Below are 22718 nucleotides of genomic sequence, written 5' to 3'. Positions count from 1 at the left end.
GGCGATAGCATTGGCGGCGGCTGGAGGAGGAGCGGCCGGAGACGCGTGCAGCCCGCCCGCCAGCGCCCGGCAGCCAGGGCAGGTGGGAGCCCGCGCGGGAGCCGAGCCGAAGCGGAGTCCGAGCGGAGCCCGGGCGGAGCCCAGGAGTCTCTCTCGCGGGCGGCCCGTGGGCGGCAGCCGGGCGGGGCGGGCGCCGGCGGGGCGGCCCCCCAGTAAGATGTGCGCGGCGCCGCGGGGCGCCCCCCACTCGCAGCGGCGCTCGGGAGCCGGGCAGCTGGGCCAGGCGGCGCCTCGGGGGCTGCTGCGCGCCCGCGCCTAGAGCTGCCGCCCCAGGGAGCCCGCCACGGCCGCGCCCCGGGCACGCTCGGCGGCGCCCAACGATGACCGCTCCCTGGCGGCGCCTCCGGAGTCTGGTTTGGGAATACTGGGCCGGGCTCCTCGTGTGCGCCTTCTGGATCCCGGACTCGCGCGGGATGCCCCACGTCATCCGGATCGGTAAGTGCTCCCCGGAGCCGGGGGTCTCTGTGCGCCCGGGCGGGGGCGGGAATGGGGGGCCAATGAACGCGATCCCAAGAGATTTTCCCGACCTCTCCGGGCTGCCGGGGCCGGGTGACCACCGGGAGCTCGTCCCGGTGAGGACAAAGTTCCAAAGCCGGGGTTACGGGGCCTTACTTAGTCGGGGGGAGGCGGCCGGGCCGCGGCGGGCGAGGGGCCCTTGGCGCGCTCGTGAGAGGCCAGACCTGGCTGAGAGCAGCGAAGCGTTCCAGCCTAAACCCGAGTGGCGGGCGCATTTCCCGGCGACTGCCAGCATGACCGGCCGCAGACCGAGTTCTGGGACCCGGCTTCTCCGCGGAGCGGGAACCCTGGGGAAGGCGCCAACTTCTCTTCCCTCCTGGCTCCCGGCAGGCCCCTCGCCCCCACCCGGGGAACGGCTCCAGAGGCCGCGGCGGGGACGCGGGCGACGGCTTCGCAGGACGGGGGCATTGGATCTCCTCTCCCGGCGGCCGCCCACGGCCTCGGGGGGGCCCCATCCGGCCCGGCGGCTTAGGGCAGAGGAGGGGCACCCCCCCATCCCCCGCCGGTCGCTTCTGCGGTCGCCTGAGGCTGGGGGGAAGGGAGCGACCGAGCCTGCCCACCGCGGCCAGGAAGGCGGCGGGAGGGATGCGAGCGGCTTTTAAAGTTAGCCGAAATCCCTCCGCAGCTGGCGGCGGCTGGCGGGGCTGCGCGAGGCTTTCTGGGGCTTCCGCGTCTCCGCTCTCTTCTCTTACTCGGGGCTTTAACTTTGTTGTGGCCGCCCCAGGCGCCCTGTAGGCAGCGCTTTGGGCAGTGCGGGGGGAGCCCTCCGGGTGGTAGGCCCGCGCCCGCCTGGGCTGGGCCCGGCCTGGCCACGCGGGAGCCTCGGCCACATAGGGCCTGCGCCTGCCGCCAACCCGGAGACCTGGGCCGCCTGGGTTCTCGAAGCGCCACCACCAGCATCTGGCACCAGGCGGGCAGAGCTCTGCCGAGCCAGGGCCACCTTCCTCCCTTGTGGCTCTTCTCTGGGCGCGGACTGCTAGAGGCGTGAGGGCGTGCAGGAAACCGAGGTCGGGCTTGGTTTTGGTACTTCAGGTTTTCCTAGGAGGTGGTCAGGAATCTGGGGGTGGGGGTCTGGGTTTGTGGCTTGCTCTTGGATCCCACAATCTCTTGAACTCAGCATCGGGATGGGAGTAGAGCGCAGTCCTAAGCGCTGCCCACGCTGGGGTCTTTCAATGCATGCCGAACCCTGGCAGACTCAACCCCAACTGGAGGCAGAGGAGTCCAGGCAAGGGGCTCTGGGGACATCCCTCACGGTCAGGTTTAACCCTTTGCAGCCCACGCTGCTCTTGGCAAGACAAAAAAAACAAAAAACAAAACAAAAAAAACCCCTCGTCTTCTATCTCAGCTCTTCTGGCTGCCCGAGCTCCCAGCTTGGTCACCATTCCAGGGGCAGGCAGTCCCGTAGTAATGGGCCAGCACTTCTTTTATTCCATCCTTCCTTCCCTGTTTTTAGGGTGCCCTTGGGAGAAAGGAGTGGAGACCGAAAGGTGCTGTGTGCCCATCCCACGCGCATTGCAGGTTCCTCTTCGGTGGTTCTTCCCTCTGCAGGGGGCATGGGGGAGCTGGGTATGCTCTGGCCCTGCCTCAGGATGGAGGTCTTTGGGGGCCCAGGAAGTCAGGAGCAGATGAGGACAGCCCCAGAAGGATGAGTCAAGGAGGGGCAGGATGATGTATCCTTACCTGCCCCCTCTTACTGTGAAATCCACTTGCACTGGGGGCTCCTCACTGCTCTGAGGGGAAGCCCCAGCCTGCCTGCCCTTTCTTGGGTTCAGCTTGTAATAATGCAATTAAGGATGGCAAAGCCCTCCTCTCTTCTAATCTTCTTCGTATTAAGCCCCAGGATTAATTAGCGTGTCGGCCCAAGCCATTTATATCTGAGAGCCCTGCCCCATTTGATTCCCAGCCCGAGGACTGGGGTGCTGTGCAGATGCCAAACGTGACCGCCGGAGCTGTGCCAGCTTGGACGGAGGATGGGAAGGCTCTGAGGCCTCCGGAGCTTCCTGGGGAGCTGAACTTCCATCGTTCTGAGCCCAGGGTGGAACCTTAGCTGGAGCTGGGGAACCATGGTGAACACGGCGGGCACGCGTGCGCGCGCGCGCACACACACACACACACACACAATCCTATGCCGAAACCCAAGCACACTGCCTTGGCATCTCCCTTTTCTGATGCACCCATGGGATTCCAGTGCTTTGGCTGGGGCCGCAGGAATTAAGGTCCTGGAAATTGGGTTCCGGAGCATGCTGGGTGCTTCTGGTTCCCCAGATGGATGCCTGAGCCCGCTGTGCCTGGAGCCGAGTCCTCCAGCAGGCAGGCATCCTCAAGACCAGCCTGGGAGAGGGTTTTCCTGCAGGTGTCTGAGGGGCTCTCTGGGCCGGGGAGCAGCGTACCCGCCCCTCTCTTTGTGCCTTTTTTGGGGGCTGAAATTTCCTCTTAGACAAGGAGATGGATAGCTCAGCAGTGTGACAGAGTGTTCAAACAATCCATCTTGAATAGATGAATTGCATTGCTCTGTCTTTTTGTAACTGTGTCTATCAGAGGGAGAGGTCAAGGCATTGATTGCTTGGATGGTTTGCAAGTAACAAAGGAGAGCGAGGGAGAGAGCGAGGGAGAGAGAGTAATTGGATTGTAGTCTGCGGGAAAAAATGATCATTGATTATTTTATATGAATATGTGGAGGATGTATCTGCGTGTGATTATCAAGTGTTGCTCATTGAAGGTTTTCAAGGCATATTGTTCGGCGTTTTATTATTACTGTTATCATCGTTATTATTGTTGAGATGGATTCTGGTCTTAACTCACGGAAGGCAGTTTAATGCATGGGTCCTCTCAGCCAGACGGACTTCACTGACCTCACGTGGGAACCTGGATTTCCTGGTTACGTGACCTAGAACCTGAAGTGGAGGGGCCCTAGGCTGGGAGCTAGGAGGCCTGGGTTTTCTGCTCTGCCTTCTGCCCGTTTACTGAACCATTTTGGTCAAATCACACTGTCCCTCTCCAGCCTTGAGCCTGTTTGCCCATCTGTAAACCGTTGGGTTGGCTGTGACGGTTTGGGGTATTCTGTGGCTTCGCAGGACCTCTGAGTGCAGCCTGGTGGGGACTGCCCTGTCCAGTCTCATGGTTCCCGAGGCTTGCTCGTATTATATGCGTACTGGAGGATCGAGGGCCAGCTTGGAACTTGAAAAGGGAACCCGACAGTGGTGGCCGCAGCTGGGGAGCTCTAGTGTATGGTGACGATCTCTAGCCAGCCGGGGGGAGGTTCAGAGCCAAATGACTGCAGAGACATAAAGCAGGTGGATGTGTTGGGGTGGGGGTGCCAGGGAAGGGCTGGCTCAGCCCGGGACTCTCCGAGCATCTATAGATAGAGCAGAACAGATGAGCCTCAAGGCCCCTAGCCTGGGCTGGGGGGCCCTGTGGGCAAGCGCAGCTGTCTGTCCCTGGGGGATGAGATCCCCTCCCCCAGAGTTCCCCAACCAGTCCCGTCTGTCCGCATCGTCTGTGATCAGTTCACCCAAATGGTCCTGAACATTCATCTCCCGAGTTTGGGAGCCGCGTGTAAAACAATGAGGAATTTCTTACCGTGACTGGTGATGCGCTGAGACATTGCCGCCTTGTAGGAGCAGACAGGAGCTGAATGCAGATCAATAGGGTTTCCCCCCCTGGAAGTAAATAGCTTCAGACAAGACCTGGGAGTGGCCCGAGGGGCCTTGGAAAGCATTAACTTGAGGAATTTCTGCCTCCACTTTCTAGCCCAGCCGCTCCTGTCAGCCCAGGCTTCCCTCCTCCTCAAAGCTGGAGTTTAATTTCTTCTTGATGTCTGCCTCGCACTGCACTAAACAGTCTTTTGACATCAGGATGATCTGGGGTTTTCAGAGGTGGCTTATGTCCTGACTGGGCTCTTCCAAGGTCACTTGCATCACCCTGTTGCTGGCGTGACAGCTGACCTCAGAAGTCCAGCCTGCTGTGCTATTTTGAAAGGGCTTTGAGGGGCAGCTCTTCATCCCCCACCCCTTCAGGAAGGCAAGGCTGCTTAGCTGCTTTTAGGATCCTTTCTGGGGCCTGTGAGCCTCCCCGAGTCCCCATGTTCCCACAGGCACTCTGTGTCCCCGCTCTAGGAAACAGAGCCTCCTTGGGGGTTGGGGGTGGGGAGGAAGTACAGATTCCCCTGTGGACATCAGAGCTCTCCCTCCTCTTGGGGGTGGGGTACACGGCCATGTACAGGGGAGGTGGCTGAGCCTGCCTGGGGTGCCCTTTTAGGAGGAGACTTGGTTGTGCTCAGCAACTGGGTCTGTTCATGCTCTGCTGAGGCCACACATCCTCCATCCGGTTACAGACGGCTGCCCCTGCCTCCTGTGGCTTCAGCCCGAGCCCTGCCTTGTTTGCTCTAGACCCTCCAGAGGGACTGTGGAGAGGCAGGAGCCAGTGCTTCATTTGGCTGGTAGCAGCAGAGAAGAGCCTGGAGCGCTCCAGGCCCTGCCCAGCAAAGACGAGGACCGAAGTTCCAGGAGCAGGGTTTGTCCTGATGCTGGTGTGATGGGGCTGGAGTTTTGGATGGACGCGTGGGCCCGGGGCCTGGTGCACACCGCGTCCCGGGGCTCCTTCCCTGGAAGAGCCCTTCTTCCAGGTGCCCATTCCCCAGCAGCAGCACCAGGGGGCAGTGTGCCTGTGTTGAGATATCCATGTGTATGTGTCTCCTGCCTGGGACCCCATCTGGGTCTGGAGCGACATCAAATCACCCACAACGACTGGCCAACACAAGGGCCCCGCAGTTTATGGAGCACTTACCAGGTGCCAGGTACCGTGGGGTTCCCAGCGCTGGCGAGTCATGCGGGGAAATAGTAGGTGCTCAATAAATGCCCCTGCGGCACTCCCCCCAACCTTATTTAGCCATCGCCACCTTGCAGGCGTTGTTTCTTTTTTGCAGATGAGGAAAGTCAGCCTGGCACAGTCACTTACTTGCCCGAGATCACAGGGCCAGTGAGTGGGAGATGCAGGATGGGAACTGCCGTCAGCCTGACTCCAGGTCCCGTGTGTTTGAAAGTCTGTGTGGTTGCAAGTGTGACAGCACCGGATTGCAGAGGCGCTGAGCGGAGCGCCCTGACTCCCATGGTTCTGGGTGCTGCGTGTGGCCTCGGAGGGCTGGGTGCTGTCTGGCCCGGAGTCGGAGATGGCCGTGTAGGTGCTGCGACATTGAACCCTGCCAGTGAGAGTTCGCAGAGTCGCACTGTCCTTGCTGTTGGGCCGCTTCCTCTAGAGAAAAGAATGGGTGGTCTTTCCCATCCCTCCCACCAACACACATACCTACACGGACTCCATCCCACTTTGTCCGAGCTTCTGGACTCTGCCCAATGCTCCAATTCAAGCCTGAAAGAAAGGATGGACTTTCTCTGGGGGTTGGCTGGTCCCTCTACTCTGGGGACTCCTGTCTACACGTCCCCCTGGCAGCCACCAGGCTGTCCTCAAAGACATTGTCAGAGCCTTGAGGAAAGGGCCCCATGTCTGTGTCTCCCCCTCACCTCCATCCTCATCAGCCAGTGAGCTGGCAAGAGCAGGTGGTCGGTGAATTGCTCTTTGTTCTTCTCTTTCCCCTCACCTCCCTTTTCCCTCCCCATTCCCATCCCCTCTCCCTTCCAACATCCTTTCCAGGCTGATAGGTTTTATGGTCATTTGATTTTTAAGTAAGAGTCACATCCTGACCTTCTAAATAGAGCCTGCTTGCTAGGAATGAGGGGAAGGCCCACTGAACCTGTGCTCTCTTACAGATGCTATGGGTCAGGTGTGGGGACCTGGGGGCAGCCCTTCCGCCAGGCCACCTCTAGGAGAGCAAAGGCAAATTCAGATGTACCCTTCTTGTCTACCATGTTCCTTCTTCAGGGGGACGCAGGGAGACTGGGGTGATGATGGCTGCCAGGGATGGAACTATTCTGGGAGTGGGGGAAACTGCACTGCCAAGAGCCCCTAGAGAGGTGACAAATTTGGGACAAACACAATCAGAGGGGTCGTGCTGTTTTCCAGGGCCTCGGTTTCCCCATCTGTAAAATGGGGATGATACCGTCTGCCTCACAGAGTCAGAGAGGTATGATGTCTTTTCAGAAAAGCGTAAATGCTGCCCAAAGATCAGCATTTCTTCTTGGTGGTATTCGGGGAGCGTGACACGAGCACAGGGCCAGGACGAGGGGGAGGGGAGTGAGGCAGCTAGGGGGCAGAATCGAAGCAGGCGCTCACGGGGTGACCCTGCGCTGGCGTCATTGACCGCGATGACGGGTGCTTTCTGCAACGTGGTGCCCCTTTGTGCCCCCTGGGCCTGGATGGACCGACTCCTGTGCTTGCTCACGGAGTCCCTGCTTTCTTCTGCTTCTCCTTGCACCCCGGAGACAAAATCCTACCTGAGTGGGAGTGGGGACACCGGGTTGAGGCCCAAGGGGTCGGGTTCGAGGACCACAGGTCATGACTTTTCTGACTTTGCTTTTGTTAGCCTTTGGGCCCATTCTATAGCAGCTATGGCACAGAGCGACTCGGCCCCGCCCACTGGCCGCCTTGTTTTATTTCCTTTGGAGTTATGTCCAGGGTCCCCCTGCCTCTGACTCCAAGCCTGGGACTCCTCTCTCCCCAGAGGTCACTCTGCCACGTCCCCCCTTGCTTCCTTGGACCACTCTGCCTTGTTTACCAATGCTGACTGCCCTTGGCTGGACTTAGGCTTGTGGGTGTGTCAAGGGCTTTCTCCCGTACATGCGTGTCCAGCCTCCCCCGTTAGACAAGGAGCTGCCCCAGAGTGTGTAAGGGCGCCTCCCCCACCATCACTCCCAAGAGGCAGACCGAGTTGTTTGGGAGTCAGATAATATGTGTCACCGGTTCTAAGGTGGACTTCCAGCCTCCGCCTTCTCACTTCTCTGAAATCAGGGTGTCTCACATGTCGTGACTGGGGTTCCTTACAGGATTGTTTCCTTTCTTGGGGCCTCACAACATCATGGAATGTCTGGGGGGTGAGAAAATGTGGTGCACCTGACTTAGACGGTGAGTCTGACATGTCTGTGCCTTGCGATGTTGGGCAAGTCACGTTACCCCGGAGCCTCCGTTTCCTCATCTATAAGGTAGAAATATTACTGTTAGGCAGAACCATATTCCGATGTTTTTGACCTGCAACAATTTCATATGGTCGAACCTTACAGTATCGTTTTCACAGAGTTAGCGTGAGGATTAAAGAAGATAAAGTGTATAAAGCTCTTTGCACGGTGCCTGATGTTTAATAAATGTTAGGAGAGAAAGGATCCCCTAAGGGTGGAGGCCATGTCTCTGCCATCAGACTATGAGCTCTGAGACTGTCTGCCGCTTATGTACCCTCTGCCTTGTGCCAACCCTGGTTCTCAGTACTCCACGCATCTCAATACATGGCTTTTACCCATTGCCCACACACCTATGTGCCCCATAGCGGAAATGGTAGGGTCTGGCTCCCTGTGACAGTTATCCGCCACGTTAGGGAGAGAGAGAGGTGCCCTTCAGGATGTTTCTGTAGGTTAGCTCCCAGACTCCTCCTGGCCTGCTATTTATCATATACCTGCAGCCCGTGGGGTTCCCTATATTTGCAGCATTTTCGTTGAAATGTCCTTTGCATGTGTTCAGAGCCGAGAAGACCCTGGTTGTGGGATGCTCTTTAGGATTTGATCTGGGGAGTCCTGACCTGTCCTTCTCGGATGTGGAGTTCAATTCTCCTTCGTGGGCAGTCCCGTGCAGCCCAGAGAGGGTCTGTGGCTGGAGGCTGGGCCCCAGGGGGTAGACACTCCTGGCTCTGCTGGGAGACATCAGGTAATGAGGCCACGGCAAGAGCTGGGGAGGATAGAGTCCCCATGGTGATCATAGAGATCGGAGATAATGAGATGGAGTGAGATCCGGGGGGAGTGGCAGCTTCGACTCCAAGTCCTTTGGTGCCATGCTGAATGGTGGTAAAGGAAGGCAGACGAAAAAAGGGAGCGAGAAGGAGCTAAGATTCTAGTTTGTGTGAAGAGGGTTCCAATCCATAGGCGACAATTAAGTCTTGCGCTATTAAAGGGACTGATGCAGGCAGGCTGCTGATGGAAGGGGGTTTATAGAGTTCTCAGAACAACTGCAGGGCTGAGCTCTTTAAATATGGGAACGAGGGAGACTTGTGCAAAGCCTTCCTGCATCTGCTTTGCAGAACTGAAATATGCTATTCCAAACAGCCTGCCCAATTGGGCGGAAAAGCGGGAGCAGGGAGCCAAGGGCTTCCCAGGGCTCTCCGCGTCACATTTCCTGTCTGTGGTGGAGAATCACAGAATCTAAGCTGAAAAGGACCCCGGGGGTCATTCGAGGCTTCTGGTTCTCAAACATCAGCATGCATCAAAATCACCTGGCGTGCTCGTTAAAATCCAGATCGCTGGGGCCTCACCTGCAGGCACAGCTTCTGATGCGGTAGGTCTGGGGGGAGGCCTGGCATTTTACATTTTTAACAGGGCCCCACCCCAGATAATGCTGAAGCTGCTCATCTGGGGCTTACCCTGTGAGGACCACTGTTCTAAGTCACTGGAGCCCCCCCCCCCCCTTACAGGTAGATCTCTGGTCTATTGAATACCACCTGAGGCAGGAAACTCGTTATTTTGGATCCTGTTTTGTTCCTTACTGCAAATGTTTTGGCTTATTCCAATCTTTCTGGCAAGGTGTCCTCTAAAATTTGTCTGCCCGCAGTTCTGGGGAAAGCCGTAGAACTTGGGTGTTGAGAGTGTAGGTTCTGAGATCCACCTGAGTTTAAATTTCCTTCCCCTCCAGGCTCTGACACTTTGGGTAAGTCACTTAACTTCTTGGCCTTAGCTTTCCTCACCTGTAAAATGGGGATAATAATAGATTTGACCTCATGGGATCATTGTGAGAATGAATATGCATGGCACAAGAGCAGTTGTCCATGCACTTCTACAATCCAGTATTGTGGATAAGTTCACACGTGCTGGAACTGCCAGCCTGACTTCGAAGCCTGCCTCGGTCACTTACCATCCGTGTGATCTTGGGCAAATTAATCTCTCGTAGTAGTAGTAGTAGTAATAATAATAATAGTGTCTGCCTCATAGGGTGGCTAGAAGGATTACATGAGTTAATGCATATAAAGTGTTTAGACCACAGCCATGGTAAGCGCTCAGCAAAAAAAACAAAAACAAAAACAACAACAACAACAACAACATTCCTCTTATGTTATAATCACCATGCCCACTGATTCTGGTCCGGGTTTGCTCCCTGTCCCACCATGCAACCCTATGGAAATGTCAAGGCATTTCTCCAAATCGAATTTTTCCAACTTAAAGATGCTCCGTTCTAAAAAAAAAAAAAAAAAAAAAGCTCAGTTCTTCCTCCAAAAAAGATGCTCTGTTCTTCCTGCGGGGTGTTGAGAGCTAACCACAGCACTGCTTGGGAGTTGCACCCAGTACGCACACTCTGCCTCCTCGGATCTCAGCTTCCACGTCTCCTTGTGCAACCCAGACCAGCATCTCCGCCTTCTCGGCAGCCATCCCGCTTGGCCGAGGTATGCTGAGCTGGTGGTCTCTTGAGATCCCGTGGTCTTTTGCGCAGACATCGCTGCTGATCTATAACTTCTCTCATCTTCCCTTTGGCAGTTGATCTTTCGAGCCTAAAGGCAGGACCTGTCATTTATCCTCAGTAAATCCTATCATTGAACCTTCAGGCGGTTATGCTCGCTCACTGTTTCTGGACCACCAAAGCCCGTGCCAGTCCCTCCATCCTCAGGAAGTAGACGTGAATTTCACCCTCTTCTTCCTCCTCCAGGGGTCTGTGGTGGAGAGGCTAAGTGGTTGTGGGCCTACACTACCACTGGGGCTGGAAACCTCTGCTCCGACAGTGCAGGATTTGTGGTTCCCTTTCTGTGGTTTGGTATGCTTCGTGCCGTCTGAGCCTGGGATGAGCCCGCCTTCCCTCCCTTCCACTGTGTCTGCCATCAACACATTAGGCAGGATATGACCAATGTCAGAATCTATTGGCTTAATTCAGTGATCTTGCATCCACTGTCCTATACTTTACCCAGCTTCACAACTCCACGAGCTTCCTTTTTGCTTTCAGGCCCTTTATGACCCGCCCTGGTTGCCAGACTTAGACTCTGTCCCTCCTTGCCTCACACACACTCTCAGCTTCACTGTACTGAACACCCAAGTCCCCAGGGGCCACTGTGCCTTCCTTCATGCCCTGGGCCTCTGCTCTTGCTGTTCTTTCCGGACCACTTCAAGTCATCCTTCAGGTTTCAGCAAATGAGCCTTTTCCTCCAGGAAGCCTTTCTTGACTCCTACCCACTTTGGTGGGTCCCCACTGCCCCCTATACTTCCCTTGTCATAGCAGTTACTGTACGGACTTATTCACCGTTTTATCCAGTGGCTCTCGCACAGTGCATGGCACGCAGTAAGTGACAAACCACTACTTCTTGAGTAGACGAAGGCATTGATGGACACAGTCATTTGAGGAAAAGCCCACCTACCTGCCCTGCTACTCAGCCCCACAACTTTTCCATCCGGTCAGCAGGATTTTGTGAAAGACATCACTCCATTCTTCTCCCAAGTCAAAATTCTAGTGAGGTCTGTGGTGTTCTGACACGTTAATTCAGCACCTTCTGTGCTAAGACTTTTTGCATGCAGTTAGCGTGGGCAGACCTGGAATAGTTAGAGGAGTGGGTCCTTCTTTTCCCCAGGCCTAGATTGGTCTTTACATCCATTGTCTGGCTCGTATCATGATGATTCTCCTCTCGAGAGAGACACAAGCTGTCTCCTTCAAGGAAAAACTGAAGAAGAGCTCACGACCTCACCCGCTCCTCCTCCTCACTTGCCCCTCAGCATCTCTGCGGCTCCCTCTGGGAGCTGAACCAAGAAAGAGAACTTCTGCTGTTCATCCTTACCAGGCAGGCCTCTCTGGACGGCTGGCAGGCGGGGCCATTGCCGTGCGGTGTGCTCTGCGGCCAGTCATCGGTCAGGCCTCTCCGTTTTCCATCTTCGCCGCATCCCTTCCTCCTGCTAGGATGCGTAGACAACAGGCCTCCTTGCCAGCTTTGTGTAAAGCGGAGGTGTTGACAGTTGACCTGGAGGTTCAGGCTGTATCGACAGTCAGCCTGAGCCATTTAACTCTGGGGACGTGTGCATCGTCTGGGTTCTTGGGAGTGTGAGTGTGTACACGGGTATGTGTTTGTGTACTTCTAAGAAATGGCCACTCGGAGGTTTGCTTCTCTGGCACACACTTCCCAAGGTGGGGCCCAGCAGCCATTCTTTATCCCAAAGCCCGACGAGTGACTTGCCTTTGGGTCAGTGGGGAACTGAAGACTTCAGACTTCAGTGCTGCTCCCAATTCCTGGACTGGGCCGATGGGTCTGCCACATTTGTGTAGCCGAGAGTGAAGCCGGGCAGGTGTGCAATAGAGCCCTGGGCTTCCCTTCTTGCGCTCAACAGCACCGGGCTCTCCCCTGAGGCCATGCCCTCCCCTCTCTTGCTTCCTTCCCCAAGGAAACAGATGACATATTATGAACGGAAAGAGCCTGTTGCCTACATGGCCATTTTTCCTGCCCAGTTTAATAGAGGTGACAGCCGTCTATTTTACTTGTCTCGTAACATCGAATCAGTAAATAAAATATGGGTGAACTCTCAGGTTTAGCTGAATTATGGCTGGTCCATGGGGACGGAAGGCTGGGGGAGAGCTGAGCAGAGAGATTGAATCCCTGGCTTGTTGCAAGAGAGGCTGAGCCTGGTGTCCTCCTCTGGATCTAGGAAATCTTTCAGTGCTGAAGAAGGCCAGGCAGGGTTATCCCGTTGACCGTCTGAGTCCATGGAAGAGCTGGAACACAAGGAGGGCCCCCCAAATGTTGGAGCTACAGGAGAACAGAACCTGTCTTTCTCCTATCAAAGATTGGGATACTGAGGACCAAAAGGGAGGGGGGCATTCTTTGTGCCACATCCCTTGGTGAGCCATAGGAAAATTTGATGAAAACATGGGCCTCCGACCCCCTCAGTCTATTAAGAAAACTTCATCCCTGTTCATATCTCTCAGATGCGCGCACACACACAGACACACACACACACACACTCACATACATTTGAAGCTTTAAATTTGCCGTCTTGAGATACTCAATTTTTTCAGGGCTGAAAAACAGACCTATAAAACATTTTTCCACATTGAGGAAGAAATACTAAACCAGATTCATGTGTGTTTAGAAAGGCTTGTAGATAATTGATACACCCTGTGTAGCTCCCCAAGAGGCCGGGCGATTAAGCTTCACCCCAACCTCTGTGTTCAGCACCACGGAGAGCAGTCAGGCCCTGGGGTAGTGAATGGGCGCCAGCCACCTGCGGACTCTTCTAGCAGGGGTGAGGTGGTTATTGTAAGGTCTTGCTAAACAGGCATTCTTTTTCCGAACGCTATTCCTCTAGGACTCTGGTGTTCATAAACTGAACTGAGGTGTTTAACAGACACACAGTACGTGAGTAAGAACGATTATTTGTGGTCATTCAAACCAAGTAATTCACAGTAAAAGAAAATGAAGAGAACAGAATTTCCTGTCCCCCTCCCCACACACAAATTGTTCCTAAGCCTTTGGTGCCTTGTACAGCTTGTCTGCTAGGGAGCAGTAGCAGATGACAAAACGAGTGAACATTCTATTGTCAAAGATCACACCTGATACCAAGCGTCTTTGCTCGGCTTGTCAGCATCATCTTTCACATTGCATTTGGTAAGTAGGCTTGTGTTATGGATTTTTATCCTGCTAAATGTGATTTCTTAAAAGTATTTTGTGTGTTATTATTTCCTGAGTTGTGGAACCCTGCATACCTATAATAGAGCCGTATTTTCTGCTAGTAAATAAAATTACTCCTCGTTCAGGTGATGGGAATTAAATGTGTCACAGCTTCGTGGTTTTCCCCAAAGAACCCCAGCAGTACCAGGTGCTCCACCACCTGGATGTCTCTGAGAAGCCTTGCGACTGGGCTGGGTACTGACAAAGGTCTCTCTCAGACAGGAAAGTCACTCCGCAAGTGGCCCCAGCGTGCCTCAGAGAAAGGGGGACCTTTTGTTTGTCACTAAGGTGCCGGGAGCTGGCTGGAACACTTGGCCTGGAAGCCCAAGGGCATAGGAGTCTGAGAGCCTCTGAATGACAGAGTCAGAGGAATTGGCACGTGCCTCTGAACAAGGAGCTACGTTTAAGTTAACGGGCTCTGAGGACGTAGGAGGCAAGATGGCACCTTTCCATCATACAGCAGATCAGTCGGGATCGGGCAGAGGGGACGTGGGCTATGGTACCCGCAGAGCAGGGCTCCTTCGGGGCCCTGGCTTGAGAGATCTCAGTGAGAGGGGATGGGGTTATTATTGTCTTTTTTTTTTTCTTCTTCTCCTGCTTGGATTCACAGAATCAGAAAAATCTGCTTTGGAAATGTGGCTATTTTTATGCTGTTTGTAATTTAGTGTTTATTTCCTGCTGTTTTCACATGGACTCTGGGCTGACTCATTGATTCACCAAATATTTATGGAGCGCCCAATCCGTGGGCTGCAGAGTGCACTGGGGAAGGGGCTTGTAGAGGGTCTGGGCGGGGGGGGGGCACGGAGCAGCTTCCCTGGACCTGGTGGTAACTCACTGGCTTCCTGGCAGGTCCATGTAGGTGACCTTCAGTGATGGCCCTGGTCCTTGAACATGTAGATACATGCAGTGTAGACCAGAGCCCCACACTGGGATCTTCCTCCCTCTCCTGCATGCTGGGGAGGAGCCCTCAGACTCTGAGAGGAGAAGGAACAAGCTAAAAATCACACAGCTGGGAAGCCAAGTCTGTTCCCTTGCACCTTTCACGCCCATGCTCTTGCTTGCCTTGCTTCTTCTAAAACCTATCACCCCTTCCATTGTTCTGAGAGTTCCTTCACTCCTGAGCTGTCACACCCCATCCTCAGGGCCCCCCTCTCAAGGCTCGTTTTGGCCAGTTCTCTGTCTCCTGTCAGAATGAAATCTTAACTTCCCTAGATGGGGCAGGTGCGTGTGTAAGTAGGGAGGAAACGTAAGGGTAGGGGTTAGCATCCCATTTTTGTCTCCAAAGAAATGGTTCTGTCTCCTTCGGTGAGAAAGCTTTTCTTTCCAGCTGATTCAGATTCTTCCTGCTGCAATGTAAATCCGTCTCGTCCATGACATGACATGGCCATTTGTGGACTTTGGGAAGGAACATCTCGATTGGGAGCCAGTAGCTTCAGGGACTTTTTTTTATCCTAGCACTGCAGCAAAGAAGCTCTCAAACAATTAAGCAGAAATGGCTACACTTGCCCTCACACAGGCTTGGGCAGATTTATAATATTTTCTTTTTTAAAAAATTGGGATTTTTTTCATGCAGACAGTGATTTATGGAATAATCAATTTCTTTATCTACCTAATACATTGGAGTGATCCGTCAGCGCAGGCATCCATCTCCCCCAGAGGCTGGAGAGGGCCGACAGCCTTTGAGCCTGACTCACCCGGCACAAGGTGGCTCTTTCTGTGCGCTCCTTTGATCCCAGAGTCTGGATCTGAGGCCTGCAGTAAGCAAGGTCTGGGGCTCCTGCAGCTGCAGTCTTTGAGTATAGATGCTAGGGCTTTTTCCTCCTCTGTGTCAGCCCCACCTGGAGAGGAGTAACGTCCAGCACTCGCCGGTCCCATAGTACAGGTATGGAGACCGAGAGCAAGGTCAAAACCCAAAGCTTGGAGATGTGAAGGCAAGGGTTGTTAATCTCTTAATCTCTGAAGGCTGTTGTGTAGGAGGGCGAGCGAACCTGGTCTTAGAAGTCCCAACAGAGAGAGTTGGAGCCAGTGGGAGGATGGCCCAAGAAGGCAGAATTTGGTTCAACACCAGCCATCTCCTAGTCAGGACTATTTGAAGATTAAGTAAGATACCTTGGGGGTAGCGAGCTTCCTGTTAGAAGAGGTAATCAAGAACAGATTAGCCAGGGATGCTACCGAGGGGCTCTGGGTTCCTTTCACTGTGAAATTTCAGACATTTCCAGCTGTGCAGCTAGAGAGGCTATAAAAACCCAGGGTTTCTGAGTTGCCTGAAAGGAATGTGCCTGCTCTGTTGACACAAACTCCACGAACTCAAACTCTGAGCTCAGAGTGGTGGTCGTGAGGAGTCGTCTTAAGGTCAGACTCTTTATGTCCTGCCTGTCTCCTGCAGCAGTTCATCCCTTGGCAGTGCCCAGGGATCAGGAAAGAGACTGGTGGCAGCAGCCAGCTCCAGGAAAGACCGGTCAATGTTTTGGAGCAGTCTAACACCAAATACACTGGCACGCCCATGTCGTTTGCCCGTCTCTCTGCTGTGGCTATGATTACTCTCTTTTGCAGTGGTAGGAACCGATGTCTACAGAACGTGGATGGTCCAAGGTCATACAGCTGGTCGGGGCGGGGCTCTGTCTCGTTCACACAAGCACACAAGCAGCTATTTCCTCAGCGAGGCTTTACTGAGCACAGGCTATGCGCCAGCCCTGGGCCAGGTGCTGGGACCATCATGGTGAGCAAGACAGACATGGTCCTTGCCCTCATGGAGCTTGTAATCTGGCAGGAAAGACATACATCAAAGAGTCACTACATGTTCAAGGCATGTTCAAGGCATGTTATGGGGAAACGTCGGGAAAGGCTTTCCAGAAGAAGTGACATTTGGGCTGAGACCTGAGGGAGGAGGAAGGCACAGTGAGGTCAGGGTGTTGGGGAAGAGTGAGGGATGTGTTCCAGGTAGAGGCGGTAGCATGTGTAGACGGCCAAGGGGCAGAGAGTTTTGTTAAGTTGAACCATACGAAACTATCAGCTTCGTAGGTCAAATATGGCCAAATATCAGCAATTTCATGTGTTTTAGACTTGTATTTTTAAAACTCAAGGAAGTCCAGTGAATAGAGCAAAGGGAGGGGGATGTAGAAAAATAAGGCCTGAGTAGTGGGCCTCACGTAAGGCTCTGTAAGCCATGTAAGGAGGCTGGACTTTGTCCCAAGGGTATTGGGGAGCCATTGAGGACTGTAGGAAGGGAGCAACAGAACCAGATTTGTACCTTTGAAAAATCATCCTGGTGGCTGTGTTGTGTGGCTACCTGGGGGTGAAAGTGGAAGCTGGGGGGCTATCAGGACGCTGTTTAAGTAGTCCAGGTGAGAAAGGACAGGGAGATGTGCAGGGGCAGATGGAAGGTTGGTTAAGAGACCAGGTGTCCTCATTCCTGGTCCAGTGCTCTCCCCAGAAGCCGGCTGTTCCCTGGGCCCCAGGCCTGAACACTGGAAGCCAGGCCATGGAATGTTTGAGTGGACCCTCCCCAGAGCCATATGCCTGTTTTCTGAGCCCTCTGTCGATGGATGCCACATCCAGTTGTCTGAGAGCACAGCTGGGCCTCTAGTCCCACTGCATGGTTCCCTGGTTTGACCAGAAAACCCCAGGTGTGTTCCACGTCCTGGAGCACAAGGTGATGGGCACTCCCTGGGTGGTGGGCTGCTCACAGTCTCCTCCAGCAGCTGGACAGGGCTTGAAAGTTTGGTCACCTGGCCAGACCTTCTACAAGTCCTAGGTTTTTGTGACAGCCTGGCCGGGAGGCTTGAGAAAGGGACTCTGTCTGTCTCTGCTCTTCCCTTTGAAGTCTATAAGGGACCAGGAGCTTCTCTGTGGCTGAGCTGAAACCCCTTCTCCCAGTGAGGATGGAACCTTCTTCTCCTTGGTGGAAGGTGGGCGGAGGGAGACCTTGACCTACGGGACAGATGCTGGGGTCACTGCCACGTAGGACCTCAGCATCAGGGGTGGGAGGGACAGCCCTACATGATCTGGCCGGGCTGTGCTTCCCTATGGTTTCCATCTCCAGCCCCCCGTGATAACACGATGTGACTGTTCTCCTAGGCATAACAAGAATGATCTGTTAGAGACTAATGATGGGCCAGACGCTGTGCTAAGCATCTTCCTGACATTCATTCACTTAATGCAGCAAATCTAAGAGGTAGGGACTTTATTCCCACTTTAGAGATGAGGAAACAGAGCCTGGTGCAGTGCGCACAGAGAAAGCATTCAGAAACGTTCACTGATACCGTCATTGCCACCCACCATCACGGCTGCTATATTTTAAATAACGGCTGCCCAGACCTCTCACAGTGCCTGGCGTAAAGTGGGGGCTCAGGGAATATTTGTTGAATCGGCTTACACAGATTTGGGCAGAAAATGGGGTGAGTGGCCTGGGTCAGGAAAGGGCAAAAGCTTGGGAAAGGGGTCTTCCCAGCTTCCCGGAGGCCTTCCCGAGGATCTCCCCGGCCCCGCCAGGCCTTTCTTAGCCTGGTCCCTCCCCTGTCTCCCGCTCCTCGCCTGTCCCTGTTCTTCGAGCGAGGGCACCAGGATTCCCTGGTACCATTTCTTGGCCACTGCAGGAATGCAGGGACAGCCCCCAGTGCCCCTCTCTTGGGGGAGTGGGTGGGTTGGAAGACGCCTCTCCTTCAGGACTTCACCTTGCGGTGGGCTCTGCCCAGTCTTCGACCACTGGCAGATGACTCCCTCAGCCAGTCTAGCCAGGACTCCACATAAACCTCTTCACACCCAGAACCGTTGTCAGCTCAAGGCAGGTGGGGCAGTTTCTGACTCTGTGTGTCTGTGTTCTGTGCTTCCCACAGGAACGCCCTCCCCTCTGGCCTCCTGCTGAATTTCTTCTTTCTCCTGCTTCCTGTTCTGTCAGAGGCTCGCCTCCTCCAGGAAGCCTCCTCTGATGCACGCAGGCAGGGGCATGACCTTCCCCGAGCTTTCTGGAGCCTTGCTCCAGCCCCTTTTTTACAGCACTTCTCATGGGTGCAGAAATGATCTCCTTCCCCTTGACCCCCTGGTGACCCCAGAGCTCATGTGGAAACTTGTGGACCTCTTATGTCTGCTTCCGACTGCTTTTTTTTTTTTTTTATCTTGTGATTTAAACAACAACGACCACATCTTTTGATGGTTTGCTCTCTCGAAGACAAACTTCTTAGCCTCGAATTGAAGGCATTCCCCTCCTGAACTCGTTTTCTAGGCTCTGCCCTCTCCCACCCCCGCCCATCAGTTTAATTTTAAGTTGAGTTAGTTTTTTAAGTTGAGTTAGCCAACATTCCAAAATTGGGACGTTTATAAATTTTGGGTTTCTGGCTTCCTTTCCCCTGTTCCCACATGCCACCGCCCCCACCTGTCCTTACAGCGCATCCCCTGAGACGGGGCGTTCGCGGTCATGCGCGGTCATGCGCGCGCTCTGCTTGCCGTGGCGTTGAGAGGGAAAGGTGAAACACTGTGTGTGCCTGTGTGTTTATTATCAGGAGCAAAGAAGAGGCAGAGCAAGAGGGCCGTTTATTTCAAATGTCTGTGTCTCACCAGTCCTGCCTCCCCGTAGGGTTCCTTTCGGCTCCCGCAGGCACAGGGGCCTTGACCCCCATGGGGACCAGGAGCTTCTCAAAGGCAAGAACCTTATCTCATTCCTCTTCATCATGATGATAAGAGCTAGTGTTCCCTGAGCCTTCCCCTTCCCCCATCTCGTTTAACCCTCACAGCGTCCCTAAGGTCGGTGCTGTTATCCCCTCTTTCCTGAGGAGGGATCTGAGCCCTAGCCCAGGGAAGGACCTGCTCCGGAAGGGGTGGTTGACAGATCTGAATGCCGGTCTGCCTGGCTCCAACTTGATTCTCCCAGCAGCTGCACCAGGCGAGGCCCACAGAAGACAATTAAGTGCCTGACAGCTCACCCCGAATCCCAGCGTCACGGATGGGCTGTTGTCTGGGGTAGCTCCTCCCAGCCGTAGACGGGGGGTGGCACGTTTGGGATGCTCCTGGCTCTTCCTCTTTGGGCCTCTGGATGGCTCCGAGTGGTGGTGGGTATCGCGAGGGCAGTATTACCCAGAGTTAAGTTAACATGATCGGGGCAGAAAATCTGCTGTGAGTCCCTTTGCATTACAGTGCCTTTCAGGCACCAGGACACGGTGGGGGCATCCGAGCGCTATGGGAGCATTTTCACAGCTCTGTCCTTGCCCACTCCCTGTAGGCCTCACTGTGGCCGCCAGCCCATTGTGTGGACACAGTCCCAGCCACTAATCAGGCCTGGATAATGGGCCACACAGACACGAGCCCTTTCCCACCTGCCTTCGGGCCATGAGCGGGGATGCAAGGCGCAACATCACAGCCTCCACTTCCACTTGGCCAGGGTCGGAGAGGGCGGGGAGAGGCTGTGCCCGCAGCCCCGCAGGTGCGGGGTGTGGCTGAGGGGCACCTACGGTGAGAGGGTGGGTTGTCTGGTGTCAAGGGTCAGGTGGTGGCTGCAGAGGGAAGTTTTAGCAAAGGAGGAAGTGCCCGCTCTGCCCAGGATAGTGTCTGAATCCCGCCCTGGACCAGACACATCCAGTTTGAGATTCTAGACATCTGGCCTTTCTGGGTCTGGCAGCGGGTCCCTTCCCAGGGAGAATAGCTGTGGCTGATGGTGTTAGACATTGTGGCAGGGACGAGATATGGCAGACTGACTCCTGATACCCCCTGGGAGCCTGCCCGAGGTCTCCTGGGGGCACTGTTCAGGGCTGCTGCCTGGGGCTGAGCTCAACCCCACCCCACTGTGGGACCCGAAGGTCTCCACTTCTGGAAATTGCGGTGACCCTCAGGTCAGCTTTGGAGGCCCAGCTCCGGTGGAAGTCTGTTTGAGTAGGCTTCATTCTTCCCAGCGCCGAGGAGGTCACGCGGGGGTCGTCAGCCCCACCCACAGGTCAGCAGATCCCGTGTCTCCACCTCCTGGAGGCTTCGACCCACAAGAGGAGTGAGAAGACTGTGGAACATGCCACCTCCCTCAGGCTCGGCACTTCCCGTGCCAGCTAGAAGTGACTTTGCAACACCATTAAAGGTGAGGCATGGCCCCCTTGCCACGGCGGATGCCAGCCCTCGGGCGGCTCAAGAAGAGTCTAGACAGGGGCCTCCCAGAGCTCCCCAGCCTCCCTGTGCACACGGTCTCCAGGGAGACAGGCTTCCTCTCGCTCAGGGTGGGCAGCACTGCCTCTCTCATTGCCCCATCCCTGCAGACAGGCTCACACCGAAAGAAGCAAAAAGAGAGCTAAGAGACCGAGACCAGGAAAAAACGACCGCCAGGACTTACTGGGCACTTACAATGCCGGGTAGTAGAGAGCAATTCTGGGCGCTCATTCTTTAGTCTGTGTCATGACCCTGTGAGATGGTCCAGGTATCCCCATCTTGCAGGTGAAGAGCCTGTGGCTCAGGGAGATGGGAGGACTGGCCTGGATCCCTCAGCCAGTAGGTGTCAGAGCCTGGGTGCGCCGTGGAGGTCAACCTCAGAGCCCTGGCCCTTAGCCATCCATGCTAGGACATGGCTACCTCCTTGGAGAAAACCCAGGGTACTGTGGAGTATGGATTTTTCCAGATTTCTGAACCTAGAGTCCTGATAAAATCTGGGCAGGAGCTTCCTGGGCTTCAGGATCCCTTCATGCTAAGACAGAACAGGATGTTTAGACTCTATTTTGAGCCCACTGTTTTCATCCCCGAATGAACCAATGTGGATGAATTCTGAGCAAGAGACAAAGAGTGAGTCAGGAAGAGGAAGCCGGTGATGGAGACACAGACACTCAGAATGGAGGAGACAGGGAGAGACAAAGAAATGGGAGAGAGACGAGACAGAGAGGAGAAAGGGAGACTGAGCATGTTTGGAACCGAGATGAGCAAGCTTGCAGACGCCCGGTGGCGTCAGAACAATCTCACAGTCAAAATGGCAGCTTCAAATGTCTAGACGCCCACTTGGGCTTGCCCCCCTCTGGTGCCCCCCCAGTGACTCGGGCCTCCCTGCTTATGTCCAGCTGCTCAGCAGACTGTGGTTTACCTTCTAGTGGTGGATGGGTGCCATGTGTAAAATACTTCAGGTTGTGCCTGGCAGAGTGGGGTTCACTGAGCTACCCGATGGGGTTGTCCTGGAGGAGCCAGATCATCTCAGTGGGAGCCATGTGAAGGGTTGTCTGAGAATCGGCTGGAAAAGGAGTTCTTATGGCTGGAATACACCCATCCTCGTTGGGTCTCAGAAGCCGGTCTGCAGTTCATTTTGCTTGCCTGGCTTCTTCCTCCCTTTCTCCCTCCCCACGTCTTTCTTTCCTTCAGTAAGTGCTGGTGCGGCAGCTACTATGTGCCAGGTGCACGAGGTGCTGGGTCCAGAGGGACGAGATTCCCTTCTTCATGGGATCTTGTCTAGTCTACCTGGGATGGCAAACAGTGAGCAAGGAAACAAGGAAGTAAGTGCACAGTTAGGGATTAGAGCCAATGCTAGGCAGGGACATACTTTTGGGAGCAGGGAGGGCCTCCCCAAGGAGGTAACATTCAGGGGGAGGCCTGCAGAATGGGAGGAAGGGCCATGTGAAGGAGGCAGGGGAGCGTTCCAGGCAGAGGGAATAGCATGGGTGAAGGCCTTGAGAACGGGAAAGAGTGGGGGGTGGCTGAAGAACAGAGAGAAGGCCCATGTGGTCTGCAAGGCCTGGCGTACAAGGGAGTGGCCGTAAGATGAAGCTGGGAGGTGCGTTCCAAGGTCCTATGCCCAAGAGCCAAGCTGGCACAGGTTCTGGGCCGAGGCACAGGCCAGCCTCATGCTACAGACCATGGGTTCCTCTGGCCGGCTTACGCTTTGGGGTTCAGCTTCATTCTCTTCTTCTGTATATTCTTCCGTGGAGCTGCTCTTGGTGAGTGACCCCTCTTCCCAGCACGGGGCTCACGCAGGCCGGTCCCAAGCATACGCTTGGGACAACCGTGGGGGAGCCAGCACTGGCCCTCCGAGGACCAGGTTCTCTGCAGGGGAGGGGCATCTCTTCCAGGGAGACTGAGGTCTTCTGCCAAACCCCCAGCCTCCAGGTGAGTGAACTTCAGCTGGGGGTCTCCAGAGGCCTTGCCATTCTGGGGGCGGGTGGGAGTTAAACTGTGAAGGCTCTGATTGGCTCCTTCCATGAAGCATGTGCCAGAATGTATACCTACGCACGACCCAAGCCTCAGGGGGTGAGAGTACACACACACTTCGAGGCATCTGGCATTTTGAGGATGGGACACCAGGCCATCTGGTTCAATCCAGTGATAAATGATTCAGCACGTGTTAGTGTCTGGGTCCAGGCTGGGTGCGAACCCTAGGAACAGAGTCCATCATTTAAGGTAGCAGAATTTTCTC

The 22718-nt window shown here is 54.9% G+C and overlaps 1 protein-coding gene across 1 annotated transcript in view; it reads left to right on the top strand.

Annotated features, from left to right (window-relative positions):
* The first annotated feature begins 380 nt into the window (after positions 1-380).
* Positions 381-22718, top strand: part of GRIK3 (glutamate ionotropic receptor kainate type subunit 3) — a 217511-nt gene continuing 195173 nt past the window's right edge. Inside the window, exon 1 of the mRNA XM_040619278.1 lies at positions 381-495. Within this exon, the coding sequence (XP_040475212.1) occupies positions 381-495 (115 nt within the window). The remainder of the gene's footprint in view (positions 496-22718) is intronic.

This window comes from Ursus maritimus, unplaced genomic scaffold (genome assembly GCF_017311325.1).
Source record: "Ursus maritimus isolate PB19 unplaced genomic scaffold, ASM1731132v1 scaffold_32, whole genome shotgun sequence".
In the NCBI taxonomy this organism is placed as follows: Eukaryota; Metazoa; Chordata; class Mammalia; order Carnivora; family Ursidae; genus Ursus; species Ursus maritimus.
The sequence above is the reverse complement of the archived record's forward strand: the minus strand, read 5'-3'. Positions and strand labels throughout refer to the sequence as shown.